Here is a 23,672-nt window from a genome sequence, read left to right as displayed (position 1 = left end):
CACTTCAACTGCCACACATATCGTTAGTGTTTTAAATAAACCTCCAATCATGTGTTCAAAAGCCAAACGCGATTTGTAACAATAGTGTTTACCTCCGAGCATGATAGCAGACAGATTATGTGTCAGTTAACAGAAAAAAAGGACATACAACAGATTGATATTCTTAAAACGTGCAAAACTGTGGGTCTTAAGTAATGAAATGACTGAATAAACCACTTTGGATACGACAAAAGAATTAAACAAAATTAAAAACAACTTAATCTAACCTTAACTCTTTTCCATGTTTAAAATGTAGTTATGCATATTCTTTTAGATTTAAGTTATTTAGATTGTATTATTTTATTCAGATATGAATTAGCCTACCTCTACTTTCAATTCAGTTTTAGTCATTGTACTTGTTATTTGTATGATCAAGAACTTTCCTTACTTGATAAGTTTCTAGTAGACTGTAGAATGAAACATGAGTTTCCAGATTCTAAGAGTGATAAGAAACACTAGAAACGTTGTGTGTAATTTGGCCCAACTTAGATCAGGCTTTGCCAAGGCCCGATGGTGAAGACTTCCTGTGGTTTGAGCGGTAGCATGAGTGAATGCCTACCATCTAGTGGCAACGTTAGAGAAACATTTAGAGACGCCAGGATAGACAATTCAACTGGTCGCATTACTTCCTTTAATAAACTGAACCAAGAAAACACATATTACAAAATATTTTTTTCTTTTTACAGACACCATGAAACCATCCTCCCTTTCCAAAGCAAAACAAAAAGAAAAAATGAAAACATAACTGTGGACCATTATTTTTTTAAGTGTGTATTATTTTCTTTATGTAGAAAATAACTGCACCAAAAAAAGAAAAAGCTTCTGTTGCACAACTTGGCTGGGAGGCAATGACATATTAGCTGAGGGTTTCACAGCCCACCAGGAGAAGCCGGAAAAGTCAGTTTCTGTGTGTGTGTCTGTGTGTGTGTGTGTTTCTAGCTTTATACTTTAACTAGCAGTATAGCGTGTGTATGATGAAGCAGTCCGTCGTAATGTAGTGGTTTAATCCATATTCAAGACAGGAAAGTTGAGTACTGTAGGCTTAGGACACAGAGGTTAGCTGTATGTAAAGGAAGGAAAATATTCATGTGGGCCGAGAACACATCGCAATTCAGTTGAGTTGATGACAGACAGAATATAATATGGAACAGCCTTTGGGTAAAAAACAAAGAAAAACAATATACAGTCCTGCAGATGTACACTGTTGTAGGTGCCATCCAAAGCAGAAACTTAACCTACACTTCCCCGCTAGGCCCAGATCATTCAGGGGTTGCTGGGGTCACAAAGGAGGCACAAGGCTGAAAACAGGGGAGCTAGCCAGGCAGCATGTAAGGTTCAATGGGAAACTCATGGTCCTCCAGTGTTCTTATCAGTGTGCTCATTGCCTCAAATATACCCATACACAATATTTTAGCTCCACCTAATCTTCTATCACACTGTCACATACATCACTCCATCACAGAGTGGAGGACAGGTACTTCATTCTCCAAAACACTGATAACTTGGTGAGTAAGTGGGCACTGCAGTGGACTGGACAATCATTTGTTTTCTTTTGGAGAAAGAAAAAGAAAAAAGATCACAGCTGCTTTCTAAGTTGAGTGTCAGCTGCATGGCACTCAATTTGGAAGCTAAACTTCATTCAAGTCAAGACCTTCAGTGGAAGGAAAGAGCAAGGGATTGCAGGTGGTGGCTGTCCCTAAATGGATTGTTGAAGGTCCTACCGACCCCAGGTCCAAACACTCCCTCCGATACGACAGCTTGTTCAGAGGACAGTGAGGTTCATGACCTGAAAAGGCCCTTAATCTCTTTATTTCAGACATTCAATTTCAAAATCTTTGATTCAACTTTAGCTACCTGCTCATGGTCCAGTGATTCATAATGTGTAGGTGTCCCTCTGCATTCTTCCTCTGCCTTTCTCTTCAGGCCAGGACTGCTGGATCTGTCCCAAGATACCTAGGTCTGTCTCAGTGGGGGACTGAGGGTCAGCGGTCAGCTCCATGGGAAAAGCGGAGGTCCTGGTCCTTAGGGAACTGTGCTGCAGTGGTAGAAGCAGCAGTCCCCAGTCCTGCTGGGGCCTCAGCTGCTGCTGATGGTGTAGGCGAAGAATCTGCAACCCAGGGTGGAGGGGGCTGTGCCCGGGCCAGAGCATCCACAGGAGATGGGTCCTTGCTGCGCTGAGGGGCCCCAGCTTCCGAGTCCTGCTGAGAGATGAGCTGGAGCAAGGCAGCTGCCACGGCAGGGCTGATGTCCTGGCTGGGTTGGGTTTCAGACCTGGCCCGCTGGACATTTCCAAGGAGGGGAGCTGATGGAGGTGGCCCAGGTGGAGAAGGTGGACGCTGCTCACCAGATGGAGGTACCTGGTTGGCCCCAAGCGGTTTCCTTTTTGATCCTGCACCATCTGAAGGGGCCAAACAGGACAGAGGACAAAACGTTAGGTATCATTTGTCAAATAACGTTTAAATTCAACGTGGACTATCTATACAGTAAGCCTTAATCTTATTTGTCATCTATGTCTGATTTGCAGTTGGGGAAAAGTAAACCGGTATTTTTGTCAAATGGGCCTGACATGGAGTTACACAATGTTGACATTCCCTACCTTCACCACAAGAGGGGGAGCAGAGCACTTTAAGTGCATCTTCAAACACTATGAAGTACATTTCAGTACCATTATAAAGGAAAACGTATCTGTCAGTATTGTTGCAATAAAGTTAACTTGTTAACCAATAGAAACTGCATCGATATGGTAAAATACTAAAAATATTAATAGCTGAAAATAAATGTAATTCTAGCCAATTAAAAATCTACAATCATGCACCTATTCAGATATATCGCAATGTTGAAAAATTGAATAAATGCTGTTTTAATGTGTCTAGTTGTCACTGTTAAAGAATGTTTATTCAAACGTAGTAAAACATTGAATTTATTCCCTATGATTCCAAAAATATAATTGCATTAATGTATGCAAAAAAAAAATAAGATGCATCTGTATGTTTTTCCTCCAAACCACCTTGAACAAAAGAAAAAATTTTGGCAATAATTGAGAAAACATTAGGAAGGGCATGTACAGCTGGATGAACAGAAAGGGTGACTTATGTAGGAGCATATTAAGCATTATAAAAAGGTCATGACCGAATTACTAAACTTTTTTTTTTTTTTTTTTTTTCAATCTACAGGAGTGCAAGGTAAACCAAGGCAGAAAGGGTTTCAGAGGCCTTAACAGGAGAAATAACCAGAAGAAAACAGAACTGTTACCATTCCAGTGTCAGCAGCATAGTCAATCGTTTTATTCAACTTGCTAATCACATTTTTTTAATTAATATCGGAGTCAGAGTGAACAGTTTAAAACAAAACAAAAAATGTGTGACAAACCAAAGTTTAAAAGAAACGCATGCAGGTGAGGTCTAAAGATTCAAAACATTTATTTTCACTTGATAATTTATTATCACTTTCTTCATAAAAAGGCTGACATTACAGACCATTTAAAGCAACATCTCTTCCTGTGAAGAAACCATGACACCTGCTTTATAATGAAAATGAAGTGAGAACATGTGTGGAGATGGGACAGATACAGAAACAAAGACTGTGAGAAAGAAACAGGGAAGTGGGAGAAAAGTGGAAGGGAACAATATATAGTGTGAAACTTCACTCAAATTAATAACACTTAACTTTCTTCTGGTTTATTGAGTACACCAGAGAGACCTGTGCCTGGTTACCAGGGCCACATGACGACAAACGCTCCACAGACATTTTGTGAGGTACTGCATTTTTCAATATGCGAGGTGGTAAAAGGGGACAATAGTGAGCGTGTGTGTTTAAGGAAACGTGGGGGATGAAGTAAGGGGGTGGGTGATGCATAAGTCTAATGACCCAATTCATTTGGTTAATTGATAGTTTCGTTGATTTCATCAGGTAGTCTAAAGTGTAATTAATTTGATAGATATTTTGAAGCATACAGGAATTTTGAGTACAAAAACTCAGCTTCTGTTTGTTCTCTGCCCTGCTCTCCTCATTCGTGCAGTCTGCAGAGAATTTCACCTGACCCTGGTTTGGTTCCCCCCCTTTTTGCCACTCTCTAGAGACTAAACCCAGACTTGCCCTTGCGATCAGTAGTAGAGGCGGACGAGCCGCGCATTAATGCCTCCTCTGATTGGACGCCATTGCTCTCATCTCCTTGCTCCTCGGTTTGTGGCTTGATGATGTGGCCCAAAATGAGAGCCAGCAGGTTGGCCTGGTCTTCCTGGCTGAGTGGTGGGTCTCCAGATGCCGGCGAGAGTTCCTGGGGTTCAGGAGTTGGCTCTGGGGGCTGAGACCTGGGAGCAGACTGGGCCTGGTCCTCCGGAGCCCCCTGGTGGTCAGAGGCCTCACTGAGGGCAGACAGCGACTGGCTGAGAGTCTCTGGGTTGGAGAGAGTCTCTGGGTTGGAGAGGTTGAGGAGCTGGGCCACCTGGGGCAGGCTGAGGTCCGTCTGTCCCTGAAGAAGGTTCAGCAGCACGGCCAACTCTGTCTGGTTCAACTGCTCTGCAGCAACTCCCAGGCCTAAACACATTTATGCAACCAGAACACAAACTATGAAAATACAATACCATGCAAACAAAAGCTCCAACATTACTTCTACATCATATCTCAGTTACTTTTCACCTGCAGTGAAACAGTATGTCACCATACTGCACCCCATCTCTGTCAACACAGGTAACAAATAAGTACATATTTGGCATAAGATGGGACAATCCAAAAACATATGATATATATATATGATTTATATGCTATAAAGTGGGCGCCCCCCGTAGTTGGATTTTCGTTCCATCAATGTTACCCCGAATCTACAAATTTTTCCAACTTTGCCTTATTGTTGGTGAACAGAATATTGAAACATTTAATACAAAGCATATCTTATGTCCAGATGTGTTTCTGCTAAAGGCTTTTAAGATGCAGCCGTTACCTGACAACTCACTCTCTAAGTTGGCTGTGGAGGGCGGTTTTCCTGGTGGAGGCGGCGGGGCTCCAGCCGGACTGCTTTGGGTCCGGCTGTTCTCTCCGCTGGAGGTCCCAGTCACATCCTTACGGGGCACTTTGGGCACAGGCACATCCTCGGGCACCCCGCTCTGACGTGCGCGTCTTCTCTTCTTACTCCACAGCTCGTGGCAGTCCTGATGGTGAGGAAGACTGGAGACACAGCCAGTAGGTAGACATGCAAACAAAAACAAAACATTATAGCACAACCATGAATTACAAATCTGTAATCAAATAGAATTATCTATCGATCTATCTATGACACAATATAGATGAAAGGTGAAAGCAGGGGCCATGGGGCTACTGACTCTGGTGGCGGCATCTTGCTTGGCTCAACATTACTCAGAAAGTCACTGTTGAGAGCGTGCTCTGATGTGCAGCGCCGTGCAGGGTCGAGGGTCAGCATTCGGTCCAGCAAGTCCAGGGCGGGAGTAGGTAAACTGTGCAGAAGGGAAGAGATTTTTCAACTGTAGAAACAGATGAAGGGTTGATCACTGCTACTTTGGGGAAGCTCAGCATGGCTACATACAAGGCAAACTCCTCCCGCAGTCGCCGCCTGTACTGCTTCTTGGGTTTCATGGTGTTGAAGAGGGGAAGTTTAATGACGTCAGGCCAGGCTGCAGGACAGGGACTCCCGCACAGACGGCTGAGGGAAATGACAAAGAAGTGATGAAGAAAGAGAAAATGGGGTGTGAAGGTTGCAGCTCAGGTTACTACTTGAGGTGTTGTTTTCAGGAAAGGGCGGCCTACCTGATGAGCTCCAGCTGTAGAAGCTCCTGGTTAGCCTGGAAGATGGGCTTCTTGGTGAAGAGCTCTCCCAGGATACACCTGAGCATCACAGAGAATGGGTAGAGGTAGTAAGAAAATATACACTCCCACTCACCAAGCTTAAACTAAAGCATAAAGCAGTGTCAAAGTGTGAATGTCTCTGTCAGACAGGATGATTGTGACCAATAATTCATACTATATTTGATTTATTAAAAGGTGTGTAGGAATTTCTCCAATCTAGCATTGAGATCATATATCGCAATCAACTCTCTCGCACCACGCAGTTCAAAGTATGTATTACAGCTACGGTAGCCTTCGCGCTTCAAAAAGCCAGTCTTTCAATATCCTTTTTCTTTTTCTGGGCGAAGAAGAAGACTCCTGTTGCTGAAATTTGGATTTTGAATATGTGCGTGTGGTCCTCCATGTTTCCTTCTTCAAACTTGCTGGGGCCGGGAAGCTACGATACCCATTAGCAGCATTAGCAGCACCTGTGAGTTCATCATGTGACAGCGAAAACGCGAAAGGCAGAGCAGTAGGTCCTGTACGTCCCTTACCGGCTAACGTATTTCAAGATGGCGCATGAATATGGAGCGTATACCCAAAGGGGGTAAGCGAACATCCACAAAGCGTAGCTCCTATGGCGCCATTTTGATGCTACCTAGAACTCACCCGCCATTAGCATTCCATTGACTGACATTCATTTTGGCAGCGAGTAAATTTACATCTGAAGCGTTTAAAGACTCAATTTGTCCATTGTTTATTTCTAAAGAAACACAACAACGTATAAAAGGCTCCATTACCTTGTATCTCACGTTATGGCTCCGTATCAGACGTTTTTATAAAAATAAATAAAAAACAATTGTGTCATAACCAAGCGACTTACTGTTGCATAGTAGAGGAATTACCATATAGTACAGGAGAAGCTCGCAGGCAGTTTCGACTTAGCTGTTTAAGTTTAATTATTATTGTTAACTAGCATTTTATTTAGCAATAATTAGCCTGTGCCCATGTTATCTCCTTACATATACCTACGCTCTACGTCTCTGCAAGATTCCAGGGATCACAGATGTAAATTAGCTGTATAGCCAACTCTGGTACAGGGCCTGAACTGTGCATGGTCCCTGACAAATAAACTAATAAAATACAAAAAAATAATTCATAATGATTGAGATTTCTCTTGGCACAGCTACCAGAAGACTTACAACTTTCAGACAGGTTGCTCACGTCACATCTACGTCAGCAAGCTCAGTTTGCAGCTGCGCAGTAACGCTCAGCGCTCACCGGAAAAGTGCTTCTAATATCCTTCACTGGTCTCCATCCAGAGCAACGGGATCTGTTGGTCCATTTCTTGAACCGTCTATTGTCTACCCCAGTTCACACGAATGCAAATGTAAAATTTCAAGCCAAAAAGAATACTTTGAATTGATGGTGGTGGTAAATATTCCTGAAAAAGGTTTGTGAATGGGAGACACAGATTTTGATAATTAACAACTAAACATGTTACACACTGGACCTTTAAGATATATTTCCAGTTATACACCTCCTATATCATTTTTCATTTAGATTCTGACATAAGATGTGAGTATGAATACAAAAGAGTAAAGAAGCTGTGTGGAAGTGTATGCCTAGTGCAAAGGTTCTGACATTGTTTTTTACATACTGCTAAAAAGATTTCTGCTATAAACCAATTTCAAATTGGGCATCACAGCACACAAGTGAAAAGAAAATCAAGTATCACACCTGACTGAGCTTAGTTTGCCTTTTGGTGCATACGGTGCTTTAGGATTAAAAAAAGAAAATAACAGACTCCGTGTGCTGCAAACATCCAACCTGCTCATATTGTTAGAAATACAGTTGCTTGCCTGGCAGAATAAAAAAAAAAAAAAAAAAAAACATTAAATAGATTTATTTTTTTCTTCTGTTCTTAAGTTTTCCTATGATTCCATAAAATATATCACAAAACATTAATTAATGGTATCAGTTTACCATGGTGAGAGGGAAGCTTTCACCTAGTAAGAGGATACCGAGTAGGAAGATGTTGACACACTGACAAAAGGCCATCTGTGAATAACCTTTTTAAAAACAGACCGTTTTCTCATTTACTGCTTATGGACTTATTAAGTGATATAAGTATGAACATGTCAGATTTAATTCCTATTTTCCCAAAATGGGTAACTAGACAAATTTGAATGAAAGGCTGCTTAAACCAACAACAACGACATTAGTCCAAATCTACAGTTCATAAAGCCTACACATAAATCAAGTAGTATGTATGTAAAAAAGTAAATATGAACAACAACGATGTGCTACCATAACAGTAGTCTATATCGACGAGGATTTATTTAGAGGATTGCTCTGGTGCCGCCGGAAGATCCACCTGATGTTCCTCACCAAACCCAGACAGCTAGCTAGACTATCTGTCCAATCAGAGTTTTCTGTTGCACGACTAAAAACAACTTTTGAACCAGCACCTATTCCACCAAAACAAGATCCTTCCTGAGGCTATTTTGCAGAGGCATTGGTATTGCGTCCGACGCTTAGTGCCACCCATGACGATTTTGATTGGTTTAAAGAAATGCCAATAAACATGTTTTTCTCCTATCCCAGAATGTTGTGTGGACTAGCCAGACCCCCCTCCTCCTCCTCTGTGGAGGTAGGTCTGGCAATGCGAGACTACTGCAACAGTAGTCAGGTTTCCATCACAAATTTTCATTGAGTTTTGGCAAATAAAATGCAAAAGAATGCTGGTTTCCATCCACTATTGTTATGGGATTATTGGGAGTTGGTTTATCAAGATAAGCAGCAAGTCAGAAAATAATTATCGCTTGCTAGCGCACCAAGAGAGTAGTGGAGCCTCTTCAGCTGACGGCGGCAGCACCGGAGACCGTCGCTGTAGCAACTCAAATTCAGCCAGTTGAGCACAAAACCCAGCACCTGGTGGCCAACAGCAGGGCTGGCTGAAAGTTGCTGATCACAAACTTTTCCACCTCAGTCCAGCGTAAAAACGTTTTTGAGATATTTCAAGACTTATTTGAAATTACAGCGTTTCTACTCAGGTTTCTTTATGCGCAAATTGAAAATGCGCATTAAAAACAGGTGGATGGAAATGCACCTAGTGTCATACTCACCCACAGCTCCATACATCAATGGCTGGAGAGTATCTCTCCTCTCCCAGCAGGAGTTCAGGGGGGCGGTACCATAGTGTGATTACTTTATTAGTGTACGGCCGACTGGGGGCAAGAAAAGAGAGAGGACGGTGAGACAATAGTTTCTTTTCCATTCCCTTATAATAACTATGGTACAGTAATAGTACAGCAGGCAGTACATGTGACAAAAGGTTCCAAAAAAAAAATTTATTAGTGGACATTTCTGAATATTAGCAGTTACATCTTCAGAAAAAAGTCGCATGACTGAGCAAAAGCACATTGGAGAATGACAGCATGTTAAGACCTACATTTTATTTAAATTTCTTAACATGAATCCAACATATTAGCAAACATAAACCCCACTGATGTTAGGCTGATTGGCCTATAGGTAAGGTAGTCACTAAGATAGCCATTCAAAGATACAGTTAGTGTGGAGTGTTCACTGTGCCACATGTATTTTTTTTTTAAATCATGCCAACAAATATTTTAATAGCTTAGTATTTTATGCACTAAAAAGGTATGGCATAAAGGCTTTGGTCCACCCTACATGTTATTGCGGGCCCAGTTTAAAATGCAACTTAATTTTATACACTATATGTAGTAGGGGGTCCCTGCTCCGTCTCTCTTTCAGTTAAAGGGAAACTTCACCGATTAGCATTAAGCTTTGTATCAGTAGAAACCCGGTAGTATTTTTGAATGACCATGCTTCTCTCCCTCATGTCCCCCTGAGAGGGGAGATCTCTGTATTGTGGGTCTGGAAAAAAACCTCAGATGACGCAAAATGACGATTTTTGTGTCATCTGAGGCTTTTTTGCCCAGAGGCAAAAGACTACAGCCTGTATTAGGAGCCACTTCCGCATAGCCTAAAGGGGGTTGGACTGTTGGCTTTTTCCAGAGATTGCTGAGGAAAAAACGAGTGTCAGCCATCTTGAATCCTCGCTTAGGTTCTCAGCAGGAGCGTTCATCCCGACGGAAATTTTGGGACGCGAGCTTTTATTTTGAAAAGTAGATGGGACGGCATGATATGGGACGCTCCAGGCTGCAGCCATACAGTCTTGGTAATTTTTGAACAACAATTATGTGCATTCAAACTACCGCACACGTGTACCACCGGGATACATTGGAACACATCGGAGAATATGCAGGACACTTTATTACAGACGGAATACTCCACACACTACGCGAGCTTCGCCTGAACCGAGACCAGCGGTGGTGCTCTATTCCTCTGGCCGGTGAGGAGACCTCATCAGTGGGGAGCGTTGAACAAGTGTGCCGGTGGAAAGCTAACGCTAGCCGGCCACTTGTTCCACCAGTCCTGCTTGCAAGTGTCCGCTCATTAAACAAACTGGACTACATCCAACTTCCATGAAACTCCCAACGTTCAGAGACTGCTGTGCTGGGTTTTTGTTGTTGTGGAAATATTGCTGTGGACAATCCAGCCTGCTGTCACCGGGTAAGACTACGGTACTAGTGGAGGTGGGCTGTGTTACCCCGGACTGCCTGTTGCAGATATGGGTTGATTTGTATCCAACTAACTGCTGGTGGAGTTTGTGACTGTAAAATGCCGACAATTCTAGCTACATCCCACGCAAATGTACGGCTGTGTTTATACTCGATGTTTATACCACAGCCCACCAAGAGCTAATGCTAGTAGCTATGTGTTAGCCTTCTTTTATTACATGGCTTGGTTGAATTCTAATGTAGAATGCGGTATGTTATTTCTTGACAACAGACCGCTGCTAAGGATAACACACCGTTGCCATGCATAGCAGAGCGTTGCCATGGACACAGTTCTGTTCACTCTGGAGCTATCAATCAATCCGCTGAAAGAAGTCCGGATAACGTATCAGCTGTGGCCAAAAATAGCATGTTTTAAATGTGTAACACCACTTGAGCCACGGTGAAACGTTTTTCGTGTATATGGTTGAAATGACAATAAAACACACTTGTTGTGTTGATCGTCTCACTGTCTGTCTGTAGTAGGCGTGGCTTGGGAGTGGCCTCATACAGCAGCAAAGCAAGTGCATTCTGGGATTTGGTGTCTTTCATCCATATGAGCCAAAAACACATTTTCTGGTTTATCTCGGCCTAAAAGGCACCAATTTCAATTTTCTTTTCACATTTCTACTACATAAGTGACCCAATTTAAAGATATATTCAGCTTTCCAGCGGTGAAATTTCCCTTTAAGGGGTCCTTGGCTTAAAAAACGTTGAAGACCCCTGCTCCAAAGGACAACACTGTGACAGACACCACCATCTAGTGGTGACTCATTGTAAATGAAGAGGAAAATCCATGCTTAAAGGAACACGCCGACTTATTGGGAATTTAGCTTATTCACCGTAACCCCCAGAGTAAGACAAGTCGATACATACCCTTCTCATCTCTGTGCGTGCTGTAAGGCTGTCTGACGGTTCCAGCGGCATCAGGCCAGCACAGAACCTGCAGGTGACTGGTTCCAGTAATCCTACTGCTCCGAATAAGTGACAAAATAACGCCAAAATGTTCCTATTTACATGTTGTGATTTATAGAGTCACAGCGTGTACAAAAAACAACGTAACATGAGACACAGCCGTCCTCTAACTGTAAACAAACCGGGAACTATATTCTCAGGCGGAAGAATATAGTACTTGGGCGGAGTGATATGCTCGCAGCAAGCCTGTCTGAGAATATAGTTCCTGGTTTGTTTACTGTTAGAAGATGGCTGTGTCTCATGTTACGTTGTTTTTTGTACACGCTGTGACTATACAAATCACAACATGTAAATAGGAACATGTTGGCGTTATTTTGTCACTTTTGTCACAATTGGGAGCAGTAGGCTCGTTGGAACCAGTTACCTGCAGGATCTGTGCTAGGCTAAGCTAATGCTGGAACCGTCAGACAGCGTTACAGCACGCACGGAGATGAGAAGGGTATGTATCGACTTGTCTTACTCTGGGGGTTACAGTGAATAAGCTAAATTCCCAATAAGTCGGTGTGTTCCTTTAAGGTGAGGTTTAATTACTGCTTCAATCATCAAGCATCATAAACACATGTAATCATATAGCCTACTTAACAGAAGCAAGCAGATGAGGTTCCCATATATTGCATACATTTATGAAGAAAAAAAACACTCTTGTCTTACCTTTCCTCTGAATTGTAAAGCCGGGCCAAACCAAAATCAGCCAGTTTAATCTGACCTCTGTACAAAAAAAAGAAATCCAACATCAGAAGCAACACTACCAAGCATGACAAAACAAGCTCTGTCAACAACTACAAATTACTGAGACCGTAATCGCGCTTTCCCATTACATGGTACCTGCTTGACTCGCCTTTTTTCGTTTTCCATTATGAAAAAAAGTACCTGGTACCTGCTAACAGGTACTTTTTTTTAGTACCACCTCAGTTGAGCTTCCAAGCAAGCTGAGGCGATACCAAAAGGTGACGTAAAAGCGACAGAGGGGGGTGTCCTGAACAAACCCACCATTTTTAAAAAGTTTAGCCTTGGGTGTTTTTTTTTTTTGCTGCCTCCAGCTTCATTTAAAACAAACCGTGTCTTCTGGCTGTGGCAACAACAACACACCTTCGACGTTTTGTGTGTGCGTGTCGCGTTAGGTCATGGCAGTTTACTGCGGCGCCGCAATGATGACCAGCCACGCTGAGGCGGTACTAAAATCTGCAATGGAAAACGGACAGTGCGTCAAGGCAGGTACCACCTAATGGAAAAACGCCATAATTTAGGAAGGCAAGGAAGCTTATTTTAAATAACTAGTTTGCATTTAAACAAAAGAAAATTATACTGGCTCTAAATGCTCCATTCCACAGCAAGACCCACATTCCAGCGTTTTTTTTTTTTTATTAGCGTCTTAGCTATAGCAGCTCGTTCATCCTTGCATCCTGTAATGTTTTAGCCTCGTGAGACCGTCCTGATCTCGCAAGCTCCAGTTTTCCACTCGCAGATCAGTCTGGCATCTTGAGGCAGAGAAAATTTGGAGCAGTTAGCCAAACGACCGGGCCAATCAGCGTTGGTTTTGAGGTGGGTTAGGTGGTGATAGACCGATGGTTTATCCAATCAGCTAACCAGTATTATCAGCCAGCGGTAGCCCTAATTCTGTTAGCCGCTCGCTAATGCTTTTTTTCTCTTGGATCCTTCTTTTGGAATATGGTCCGGGAACCTGAAATGGTGCCTTTTATTCCTAAATTCTCGTTACACAAACGGCAAATCTCCTTTACCGACATGTTGCTTGCATGCTGAGCTTACGAGCTATGCTTTGCCTGCAGCAGCAGGGGCGGGCTTGTGGTTGTATTTTCATACGCTTCGTGGATCTGATTGGTTGATTTGGCCCGTCTATCACCAACATAGGTGATAAACAGATGGTTCATCCAATCAAATAACCAGTATTCCGCCCCTTCCCAAAAGTTCTCCAACGGAAAGTTCCCAGATGGATATGCCGAGCAAATGCGAAGCAATCCATCTGGCGGAGTCAGGTTAGTAATGTTTATCCATTGGATGCAGAATTAAACTGAGCAAGCATCTGGGAGAAGTTGCTGTACTCCTTTCATTGCTGTTATTTGAAGTGCCCAGTTTGTAGCAAAGTAATTAGCTTTGGTGCTGACGCACCTCAAAACACTTGCACTGCGATCATTAAAGTTAGCTTTCGACTGCTTTTGGTTTTGAGTTTACAGTATTTTCAGACTACAGCTGCATTTAAAACCATCTGCAGGAAAGTTCCAAGTTGTTGTTATGTTATTACAGCAGATATTGTAAATGTCCATTTGTGTAAGGGGATCAGAGGTACTAAAGTAAACAAACAAACATGAATAAAAAGTAGATCAAAATATCTGTAGGGGATAATGATGCATTAAAATTCACCTGAAACAGCAGTTACTGCTAAACAACTGATTGGTGATGGCCTAGCTGTTACTGCAAATGAACCACAACAGTCTACATAAAAGGACAATATTTTATTTCTGGTGTCCATGTCTTCGGTTTCTTACCTGTTGTTGAGCAGTATGTTGGAGCATTTGATGTCTCTGTGCAGGAAGTTGTTCTTATGGCAGTAGTCCAGACCCTCCATCAGCTGGCGCATGAAGCTGCGGACGTGCTCATGGGAGAACTGCACCAGGCCCGACTCCAGCAGGCCCATCAGGTCGTGGTCCATGTACTCGAACACCAGATAAAAAGCACCTAAACAGGGGAAGATGTATTCAGAAATCCGTAACTATTATACAGACATGAACCACAAGTCTGGAGGTTAGAAAAGTAAGCCTGTGATGAGATGGTTGCTATATACAGGGCTTAAAGTTTTAAAAAAAATCTTGAGCCTGAACCCTTTAGATTTTCATATAGTCATGCGGACTTTTAATTTTTTCTAAAAAATAGTCATACGCCAGAAATCCGGCACCAGGTTGGAGTACTTTAAGCCCTGGATGTACTATTACCAGCTTCCAAAATCTAACCTAGCTTTAGATTTGCTTCTGATCAGGTTGAACAGGGCAATTATTGTGCTTTGTCACAACTGCAAAGCCAACTACAGTACAACGCGATGTACATTTTTCAAAGTGTAAATCAGCCCTGCTCAACAGTATGTGGGTTAAAACTTTAAAAAGGGATGCTAAAGTGAATCATCACTGTGACCACATGAATTTCATCTGCTGCCAAATAACCAAACCTAACAATGGTAATTTTATCAGTCCTAGGTAGAAAGGAGAGTTCTCCGCGCTTCTGCAGACCACAACAATCCGGTGCAACCAAGGCAGGACACAACAAAAATTCTTCAGTTACTTTTCAAAATCCACATATCACTCTTCACATCAGCATGAATTAGATCCACCGCTTATTTAAAAAGAAGATATGCAACTTTAAAAGCTGGTTTAACTGTTACTTCCAAAACAGTGGTTAAGAACACCAGGAGCAAAACCCAGAATTACATTTTTTATTAAAATAAGATTTTTACTGGCATGTTAACTGCATGCCGTTAGTGTATCATTAACAATCAAGCCTGTCTCTAACAGGTAGGCTACCGACAATGTTATCTTCACTTCACTCGTTTCTCCTCCACTTGATCCGTGTGGAGAGGCTACTCGGTGAAAACACAAGCTTTCAAAACAACCATTAACCAATAATCGACTGCTAACGGTGGCAATGTCTGGGTGTTTGCTCTACTATGATACCAACAAGCTCTCTGTAAAGAAAGTGGAGACACTTTAATCGTTCATGATCTAATAATGTCATACACCACTACTTTCAACTGTGCATGAATTTAAATGTTTAAAGGACAATTCCGGCGCAAAACGAACCTAGAGGTTATTAACAGATGTGTATCCACTTGATCGCTCTCTGGGACGTTTTCATTCTGATCAAATGTGTTTGTAGCTTGAAAGAAGCTAGCGTGGACTGCTAATTAGATTACAACGCTAGTACTCGGGGCACAGGGAAAGTAAAAACAAATCGCTATTTATACCACTAAAAAGGCTCAAAATATCACCAAACTTCAACGATAGCATAACGAGGGTTCCTAAATGTTAACCGAAGCATTGAGAACATTGTGATTGTACAGACAGTTTATTGAACGAAGAGCTGCGGGAGCTTCGTGAAAGGGCTACGAGAGAGAGAGAGAGAGAGAGAGAGAGAGAGAGAGAGAGAGAGAGAGAGAGAGAGAGAGAGAGAGAGAGAGATATACCGGTAGTCAATGCCGCAACGCAGCCTCGTACTTCGGGAAACTGGTGGACATCGTGAAGCTATGGCCACCGAACAGGAGTGTCTGTGCTGCATGGAATGGGACCTGTTGCGTCGCGACACCCAAGACACGCAGTGTTTTGTACAGTCTGAAGATTTCCCCTCTCTGATAAACAGGGCTGTACTTGAAACTTTTTTCCATGTCCCAAAACTAAATTGGAGACGGCGACCCAGACCGGAGGGACCAGATGGACAGTTATCCACTGAGTAAGTAGCTACACTAGGACAAGTTATGTTTTACATTGGTGCGATTATTTCAGATATATTAAGCAAATTGCTTTTGATTTTAGTTTGCATCGCCAGCTGTAAGTCATGACTGGTTTTCAAGACGGAAGCCGCATGTAAACATGAACGCGAGTGTCTTTATATTCTATCTTTTTAATAAACGGCCTGTACACTTACAATTTTCTCAATGCTCGGTTAACATTTAGGGACCCTCATTATGCTACCGTTGAAGTTTGGTGATATTTTGAGCCTTTTTAGTGGTACAAAATAGCAATCTGTTTTTACTTTCCCTGTGCCCCGAATACTAGCGTTGTAAGCTAACCGCGCTAGCTTCTTTCAAGCTACAAACACATTTGATTAGCATGAAAACATGTCCCAGAGAACAATCAAGTGGGTACACATCTGTTATTAACCCCTAGGTTCATTTTGCGCCGGAACTGTCCTTTAAGTTTTAACTGACAATATCTATAAACAAAAAAAAAAAAAATAAGTGTAGTAATTTGTTTTTTGGACACCGTCTGTGGATTTTAAAAACAAGGTGTTGTCACAGGTCACATTATTATTGCAGCCCTGAGCCACATGCACAACGCTGGTGGAAGAAAAACCACACCATGATCAGGCCTGTTCAGACATGTTGCCATTCACAGCTGGTGTTTTAACTGACAGCTGATGGAAAACATGTCCATGTGTCACTTATTATAGCTAGAAGAACATGTCTGAAAGTTTCAGTCAGACAGCAGTGGAGCAGCACTGTTATTTTTCCATTTTACCCAGCCCTGGCAGATAATATCTAACCCGCTTACCTTTGTCCTTTTTAAAGTCAAGTGCATCCTGCTTGTCTGTGACAATTTCCTTCATGTTGACAACACTGCGGTGTTTGAGCTGCCGCAAGATCTTGATCTCTCTAATGGCTGTGATGGGGAAACCCTCCTTTTCATTGTCCAAACGCACTTTCTTCAAAGCCACCAGTTCACCTGCCATTTTGAAAAGAGTATTTTAAGAACCAGTCCCAATGAGATTTAGGTTTTTGCTTGTTTTAACAGGAAAAAAAAAACATGAGTACTACTAATACTACTAATATTCCCTTACCAGTGTCTTTGTCCTTGGCCTTGTACACTTGGCCGTAGGTGCCTTCCCCTATGATGCCAATTATATCGAATTTATCTACACAGCGTTTGCCCCAGTCACTCTGGGTATGCTTGCGCTCACCATATCGCGGGCAGCAAATCCTGTAAACCATCAAAATGAAAAACAGATTAGATTTAATGTGGGATTAAGAAAAGTAAGATTGGAAGTGGGTGAGTAATAAAAGAAACTGAAACTGACTTTGGTCTCTTCTTAAGGACTGCCTGGGGTAGCGGTGTGGCCTGGCGCATGGGGGACTGTGGGGGTGAGGAGTCACCTCCAGGCAAGGTGGGCGGTAAAGGAAGGTCTATGAGTGATGTCCGGCTGCGAACTTCCTTCTCCTTCCTAGACGGCCTCTGAGGAGGGGTGGACTTCTTTGGACTGACGGTGCAAAATACAAAGCGTTTTAGAGAAAAGTACAATTGATTAAAGAGACATAAGAGAAGCACATACTAGATATGTACTTGAGATGCACTCCTTGATTGTGTACCCAAAACACCATATTTTCACCCAGCTCACTCGCGCAGTTCTATGGGTGGGGCAGAGAAGAGCATGAGCCTTAGGGCGCTTTCACCTACAGTTCAGAAGACTTGGTGAGATTCAGGGGTGAAGTTGCAATATTGCTGCATTTTTCATTTGTTCGGTTTGCGTTCAAACGCACCAAATTTTGTAAACAAATGTCATATGATTGAAACAGTCACTTGTTTATTTGAGTGAAACTCGCAGACACTTCCTGGTATCGAAAACACTTAATTTATAACTTTTTGGTTTTGCTTTAGCGTTTCTAATATTTTATAGAAGGCGAAAAATATGAGCAGCTGACAAGACAGCGAGCGAAGAAGAGGGTGAAGAGCACAGAGAGAGATTTAGATTTTTTTTGTCCCACAGACAAGGAGCGATGTATGGTCATAATGGGTTATCGATTTGAAAAGTGATCATCCCTTAAATCATATATAAGCCCGCAAATTGTGTGCAAGGTTGAAATTGCTCGTCAATACACTGTATTTTGATCATCAAACTCTAGTGAGCTTCGAATGAACTCTTTGAATGAGCTTTCACACCACGCCAAATGAACTGACTAACCGACGAAACGCTCCAGGGTTCGGTTAAAACGGACCAAACTGCTCATGTGTGAAAGCAACCTTGGAGCTTACGTTAACAGGAGCTTTGTGACAATATTTGATCAAAGTTATCAGGTGCCTCTTACTCTTCGTTTATGGTAATGTTTATAGTAATGTTGACCATAGGGGCTCAACATACAGGAGCTTCCGTACAGTAAATCCAAAAGGACAAATTTGTGACATTTACAGAATATAAGTAAAATGACAACATTAACGCTTATTTGTGAAAGTCTGTTATGATCTTCATGCCAATGTGCTAATTGAACCAAATTACAAACAAGCAGTTCAGAACTGTAGCTACAGAGTGTGTAGTTACAGGAAAGTTAATGTGACCTTGTGTACCAGGGTAATTAACTAGAGAGGCACGCAAAGTGCCACCAACAAAATCATATGTTTATTTCCCCGGCAGGTTTTAGCCACAGAGGGAAATCGAGGGTGTCACTTTTATCCAGACTTTCCATTATCTTTTTTTGTAATGTGACAGTTATCATAATTAACCAACGCTTAAAGCCCAGTTTAGACCAAAGATTCTTGATGAGACAAATTGAAACTTGCAACTACTTGCAATGTGCGGGTCTGCAGCGCTCTGAAAGGCTCCTCGACGAAACGGTGTATCATCTCCAATGCAACGACTGTTGTTCCGTTATAACTTCTGACTTTTTTGTAGCTTTTTTGTAGTCTTAAAATATGAATGAGGATAGTGATAATGAGATTATTTCTACAGTTGCATTTCTAGTAGTGATAAAAAGGCGAAAAACATTTTTATTTCTCTGATTCACTGCTTTGTTTTAACGCCACTCCCTCTCTTCAGTCACTCTCTAGCTCACTTGACCATATACCGTGCTTGCGGGTGCTCGTTGAGCCTCCGTCCAAAACTCTGCCATTCCGACCAGTTGACAGTTTGTAACCTTGACTGGTGAACTTCGCTACTGGCTGTGGAAACGGGTGACGTCTATCTATGACAAGCTGAGTCGCAGGCACCACCATCAGCTGACTTGAGTCGAGCTGAGAAGGGCCAGTTCAAACCGCTGCAACTTTTCCCTGCAAAGTTCTAAAATGGTTTTGTCTCGTTGCAAATCTTTGGTCTAAACTGGGCTTAAAGTAGGCATACATAATACCATTTACACATCACAAGTTACCATATCTTAAAGTAATGTCCTTAAAGTTCTTAAAAATGTCTTTATTAGGGATAAACTTATTATCGGCCCTGGACGATAATCGGACAGTTTTTTTGGCAGTTTGCAGATTATCTGTATTGCCTGATTACCGATAAAGTCAACTAAGTAAAAAAGTGCGCTACTTTGGCCCTTTGCTTCGGTTTCACTCACCACTGAATCTGACTTAATGTCCCACAACACCATCGGACTATCTTTTACTGGGTATTATGTTGAAAGTTTCTAATTTATTAAATAATTAAATATATATCAAATAAAATCTTTATTTCGATTTAAAGATTTTCATTTTCACTGTATATGCATATTGGTTCCAAATATCGGTTATCGGTTTTATTGACTACTAGTAATCATTATTGTCTTTTAAAAAACGTTATCGGTTGATCACCTGTCTTGACATTAGTGTTGATGAAGGTATAACAACAAAAGAAAAAGTGATTATTTCCGTGTTCTATGATGTATGTACTGTGGGCTATATTTTAAGAGCAAAGATGAGCATTGCACAAAATGTGACCTTTACTCCGTAGAGATGTGCATGTACTGGGTCTAAATGTCCAATGTCTGTCTGTATCCCAGTTGGGGGGGGTACTCACCTGTCCTGAGCGTTTCCGAGCAGTGCAGGTGGTAAAGGCAGGAGAGGCAGAGTCGACGTCTTGTGGAACGGGATCTGGCGGACAGGGCTGCGTGTAGGAACCGGATCTGGCGATTTGGCCTGGGATGTGGTTGAGGGTGTAGGAGGCTGAATACTTGTTTCTGCCTGAGGTGGCGGTGGTGGAACTTGGATGGCTGAACCGGGTGGCAGAGATGGAGAGGGCTGAGGAGGAGGTGCAGGGGAGGTGGAAGAGGAAGGTAGAGGTGCAGTAACCTGATCTTCACCACTGGGAGCATCCTGGGGTAACAGCGCAGGTGGTGGGGGCAGAGGTTCTGCTGCTGCCGTGTCTCTCTCCGGCTGTGGAGCCACCGCTTTAGTGGGCTGTAAAGAGGAGGAGCCTGCAGATTTACGTGCTGGTGGAGGAGGGGAAGCACCACCACCACCACCACCACTAGCACGAGCAGCTGCCTCTGCAGCCTGGCGTTCCTTCTTCCTGCGGCTCAGCTCCGCTCCCAGGCTGGAGTTAAGTGGCAGACGGGAGGAGGGAGGGGAGCGGCTAGTTGGCCGGCTGCTGTGGGAGCTGGCCCCCGCTGCAACAGAGGAAGTATGCCTCTTGCTACGGGAACGAGAGGATGAGCGACGAGAAGACGAGTAGTGCATAGGGGAGCGACTCCTGGAGCGGCCAGAGCGGCTAAATAAAAAAGGAAAACTTTTATTTTAAATGCCATAAACAATGCCAAAAACATTTAATTCATGAAGTCAGAGAACAGGATACAACATGTTGCATGCTTTTTGAAAATATTTATTATTTTTAAATTATGTTTTATATTTAATATTAAGTCCATCACTAAATGAAATGGCAATTGATCACATCATAATGAAAACAGAACCATGTGGGCCTTTTGACATGGAATGTAACAGAAGTTAATATAGATATTTAGCTGAACTAAATAAATTAACGGTTGCTCTCAAAACTGAAGGGCAGATTTGATCTAAAACTTTGAAAGACGCTGGTTCCTTGTCTAATTTCCTAGTTTGCTTTGACTCCATTCCAGTCACAGATGTATGCCACTGTACTGGTCATTCAAAGAAAATATTTGAATGACCAGACAAATTATTTAAGAAAATGTATGCGACTTTCCCAGACTCACTCACTGCTATATTATTGGAAACTGGAACTGATGACTGGCTTTGTATGATAATGGGGGAAATATGAACACAGTATTATACATCTTATTATATATTATCTTAAGTGTTCTCACAACCAGATGCCAGGTTTTTGTCTTAATTTGTCTTTGAAGAGAACCATGGCTTATATCTACTGTACAACTTAAAATGTAAACATGAATGCAAAAGTCTCTGATCATTACATTAAGGCACAGACCAGGGCTGCTGTGCCCTTGCCTCATTATGGTAGCTAAAGCCCAATGGTTTACTGACATTTTGCACTGCAAAATAAAATGTCTGAAGCTGCCTGTCTTGACACTACCTACCATCCCTTAATTTGACTTGCTATGTGTGTGTGGCTATACAAAACACTACTAAAAGATGTCTTGATGGGTAAATTGGTCTTCTGTTCTATAGAAAAACTCATCATGGCCTCTGATATTCTACATATCAGCTATGGAACATATTCCCCAAGATTTTAGGCTGCTCTGCAACATATACTCACCGAGACATGGGGCTGGTGCTGGAGGACCTGCGGGTGCCATAGGGGCTGATGGAGCGTCTCCTTGAGTAAGGGCTGCTGTCCCTCTCATAGCTGGAGGACCTGTGTCTGCTGCCGTAGGGGCTGTCTGATCTCTGTCTGCTGCGGCGGGACATATCCCCATAAGGACTGGGACTCTGCTGGGCCACCCTCCGCCTGGAGTAGCTGTCATCCCCCTGCTGCCCATACCCACTGCCCTGTGGACTCTCGCTGCCAGCCCCTCTTCTGGGACTGGGCGAAAGAGCAGAGCTGGGGCCCTTTCTGCGAGGGCTAACCCTACTCGAAGACTTGCCCTTAGGGCTTGACTTGTGGCTCTTGGAGGACTTGCGGTGGTTTCTGTCTGCTCGGTTTCTCTGGGAGGAGCTGTGGCTGGCCTCCCCTCGGCCCTCTCTCCGCTGTTGCTTGTCCTTGCGAGCCTTCCCTGAGCGGCTGCTCTCCTTGCTGCGAGATGAGGACGTGGAGGAAGTAGTGCTACCTACACTGGCTGCAGGCTGTACCTGGGTGGAGAGCATCAGCTCCCCACGTTTAGACTCAACCTCTGGCTGGACCTGGCGTTTGGATGAGGGGCCTGAGGAGACCGCCTTCTCCTTGCTCTTTCCAGAACTCCCTTTCTCGCGGTCTTTGCTGCTCTTTTTCTTGTAACCACGTTCACCATTCCCAGGGTCTTTAACTTTGTTAGGGTCCTTAGACTTTTTTCGGGAGTGTCTGTGGCCCCTGTTCTCTCTACCGTCGGCTTCTCTATCGACACCGTCTCTATCGTAGTCTGGTGAGGGCTCCAGTCGGTCTCCGCCCCCCCTCTCTGAAGGCCTTGAGGACGGTGGGTCTGAAAAAGTGTCCGAGTCGGAGCTGATATCATCGTACTCCACCAGAGGCTTCACCGTGTTGACACCAGGTGGCGCCGTATCACCGAGGGTAAAATATTTGGGTCCCGGTGCCGACGAGGATTCCCGATTATGTTTGGTTGATTTATGCCGTTTGCGTTTTGAAGAGGAAGAGGACATTGAAGCTTTTACCTGCACCTTGCCATCTTTGCTCGTCTTGTCTCCCGCAGAGGTACGAGTCGAGGCCTGTGTATGGTGTGGCACACCGCTGGTGCTAGATTCCGGCTTCCTCTTGGTCCCATGGTGTCGGTCCGACCCAGGCATCCCTCACGCCGGCGTCGGTACCTCTCCTGCGACTTGGCCTCGGTGGTCCAAGCAATTCATTCACAGGAAAACAGTAGCTACTCCAAATGCCAAAACAAAAGTGTTACTAAGCAGAAACAGGGCAAGAAAATACACAAAATAAACACACCAGGCCGCTCACGTCCAGTCCTCCTCAACGCCAATTCATTCCATTGAGTTCGCCAACATAGTTCGTCAAAGCAGAAAAATGCCAAGGTGGTTCTCCAGTGCTGTAATGTATGTATTTAAGTTTGAATTAGTCAGTGAATGAAAAAGATCCCAACCAAACATCGAAGCATTGTGGTGTCGTATCCGTCTCAATTTAGCTAGCACCGCTAGCCAATGCTCGGCGGCTAGCGAGCTGACTCGTAAAAAAGAAAAAGTCCCTTTGTGAAAGGTGTCCTTGTCCGGTGCCAAGTTAAGTAAAGGTGCTTTTATTCCACAGAATTACGGTCTTAGCATTCAGAAACAAGCAAATGCCTTCATTAAAAGACGCTCGTTTCTCGAATAAAATGAAAACTTGACCCGGTTGGTACTGTTTACATGTTCCCTTTAATGTAAGTTTTATCCCCTATAAATTCAATATTGATTAGAAATCATAGTATTTTCGTGTGCAGTAGATGTTCCAGTTTATTATCAATGGCTCTGGGAATCAACCAGGCCTATATTTAGGGCGATGCTAGTGGATTTAATATCATCCACAGCCCTATCTGAAGGAGACTACAAACGCCATTGTGGCTCCTGTGACTAGCAACTTCTGCGCGCACAGCGGAATGAACCGGAAACCGGAACGTTGTCAATCTTTGGCGTATCATAGCAACGACCTATCGCAACACACAGCCCGCCTACTGTGGTCGTGGTCGCGCGCCAGCATCGCAAAAGAGAT

At 43.1% G+C, this 23,672-nt stretch overlaps 1 protein-coding gene across 2 annotated transcripts; it reads right to left on the bottom strand.

Annotated features, from left to right (window-relative positions):
• Positions 1-647: 647 nt before the first annotated feature.
• cdk12 (cyclin dependent kinase 12) lies at positions 648-23,647 on the bottom strand. Of its 2 annotated transcripts, none has more exons than XM_028598789.1 (14): positions 21,588-23,647; positions 19,917-20,606; positions 17,232-17,411; positions 16,995-17,134; positions 16,709-16,879; positions 13,940-14,129; positions 12,087-12,143; positions 8,946-9,047; positions 5,800-5,877; positions 5,579-5,695; positions 5,358-5,489; positions 4,979-5,202; positions 4,135-4,575; positions 648-2,437 (listed from the first exon to the last, which is right to left on the bottom strand). In XM_028598789.1, the coding sequence occupies exons 1-14, from the start codon at positions 22,766-22,768 to the stop codon at positions 2,022-2,024; spliced, it is 4,119 nt and encodes a 1,372-aa protein (XP_028454590.1). In that variant the 5' UTR covers positions 22,769-23,647; the 3' UTR covers positions 648-2,021. The 2 variants fall into 2 exon arrangements, with proteins under 2 accessions (XP_028454590.1, XP_028454591.1); XM_028598790.1 differs by having other exon boundaries at positions 4,991-5,202.
• Between the last annotated feature and the right edge of the window lie 25 nt (positions 23,648-23,672).

The sequence above is a fragment of the Perca flavescens genome, chromosome 15 (assembly GCF_004354835.1).
Source record: "Perca flavescens isolate YP-PL-M2 chromosome 15, PFLA_1.0, whole genome shotgun sequence".
Classification (NCBI taxonomy): domain Eukaryota; kingdom Metazoa; phylum Chordata; class Actinopteri; order Perciformes; family Percidae; genus Perca; species Perca flavescens.
The sequence above is the reverse complement of the archived record's forward strand: the minus strand, read 5'-3'. Positions and strand labels throughout refer to the sequence as shown.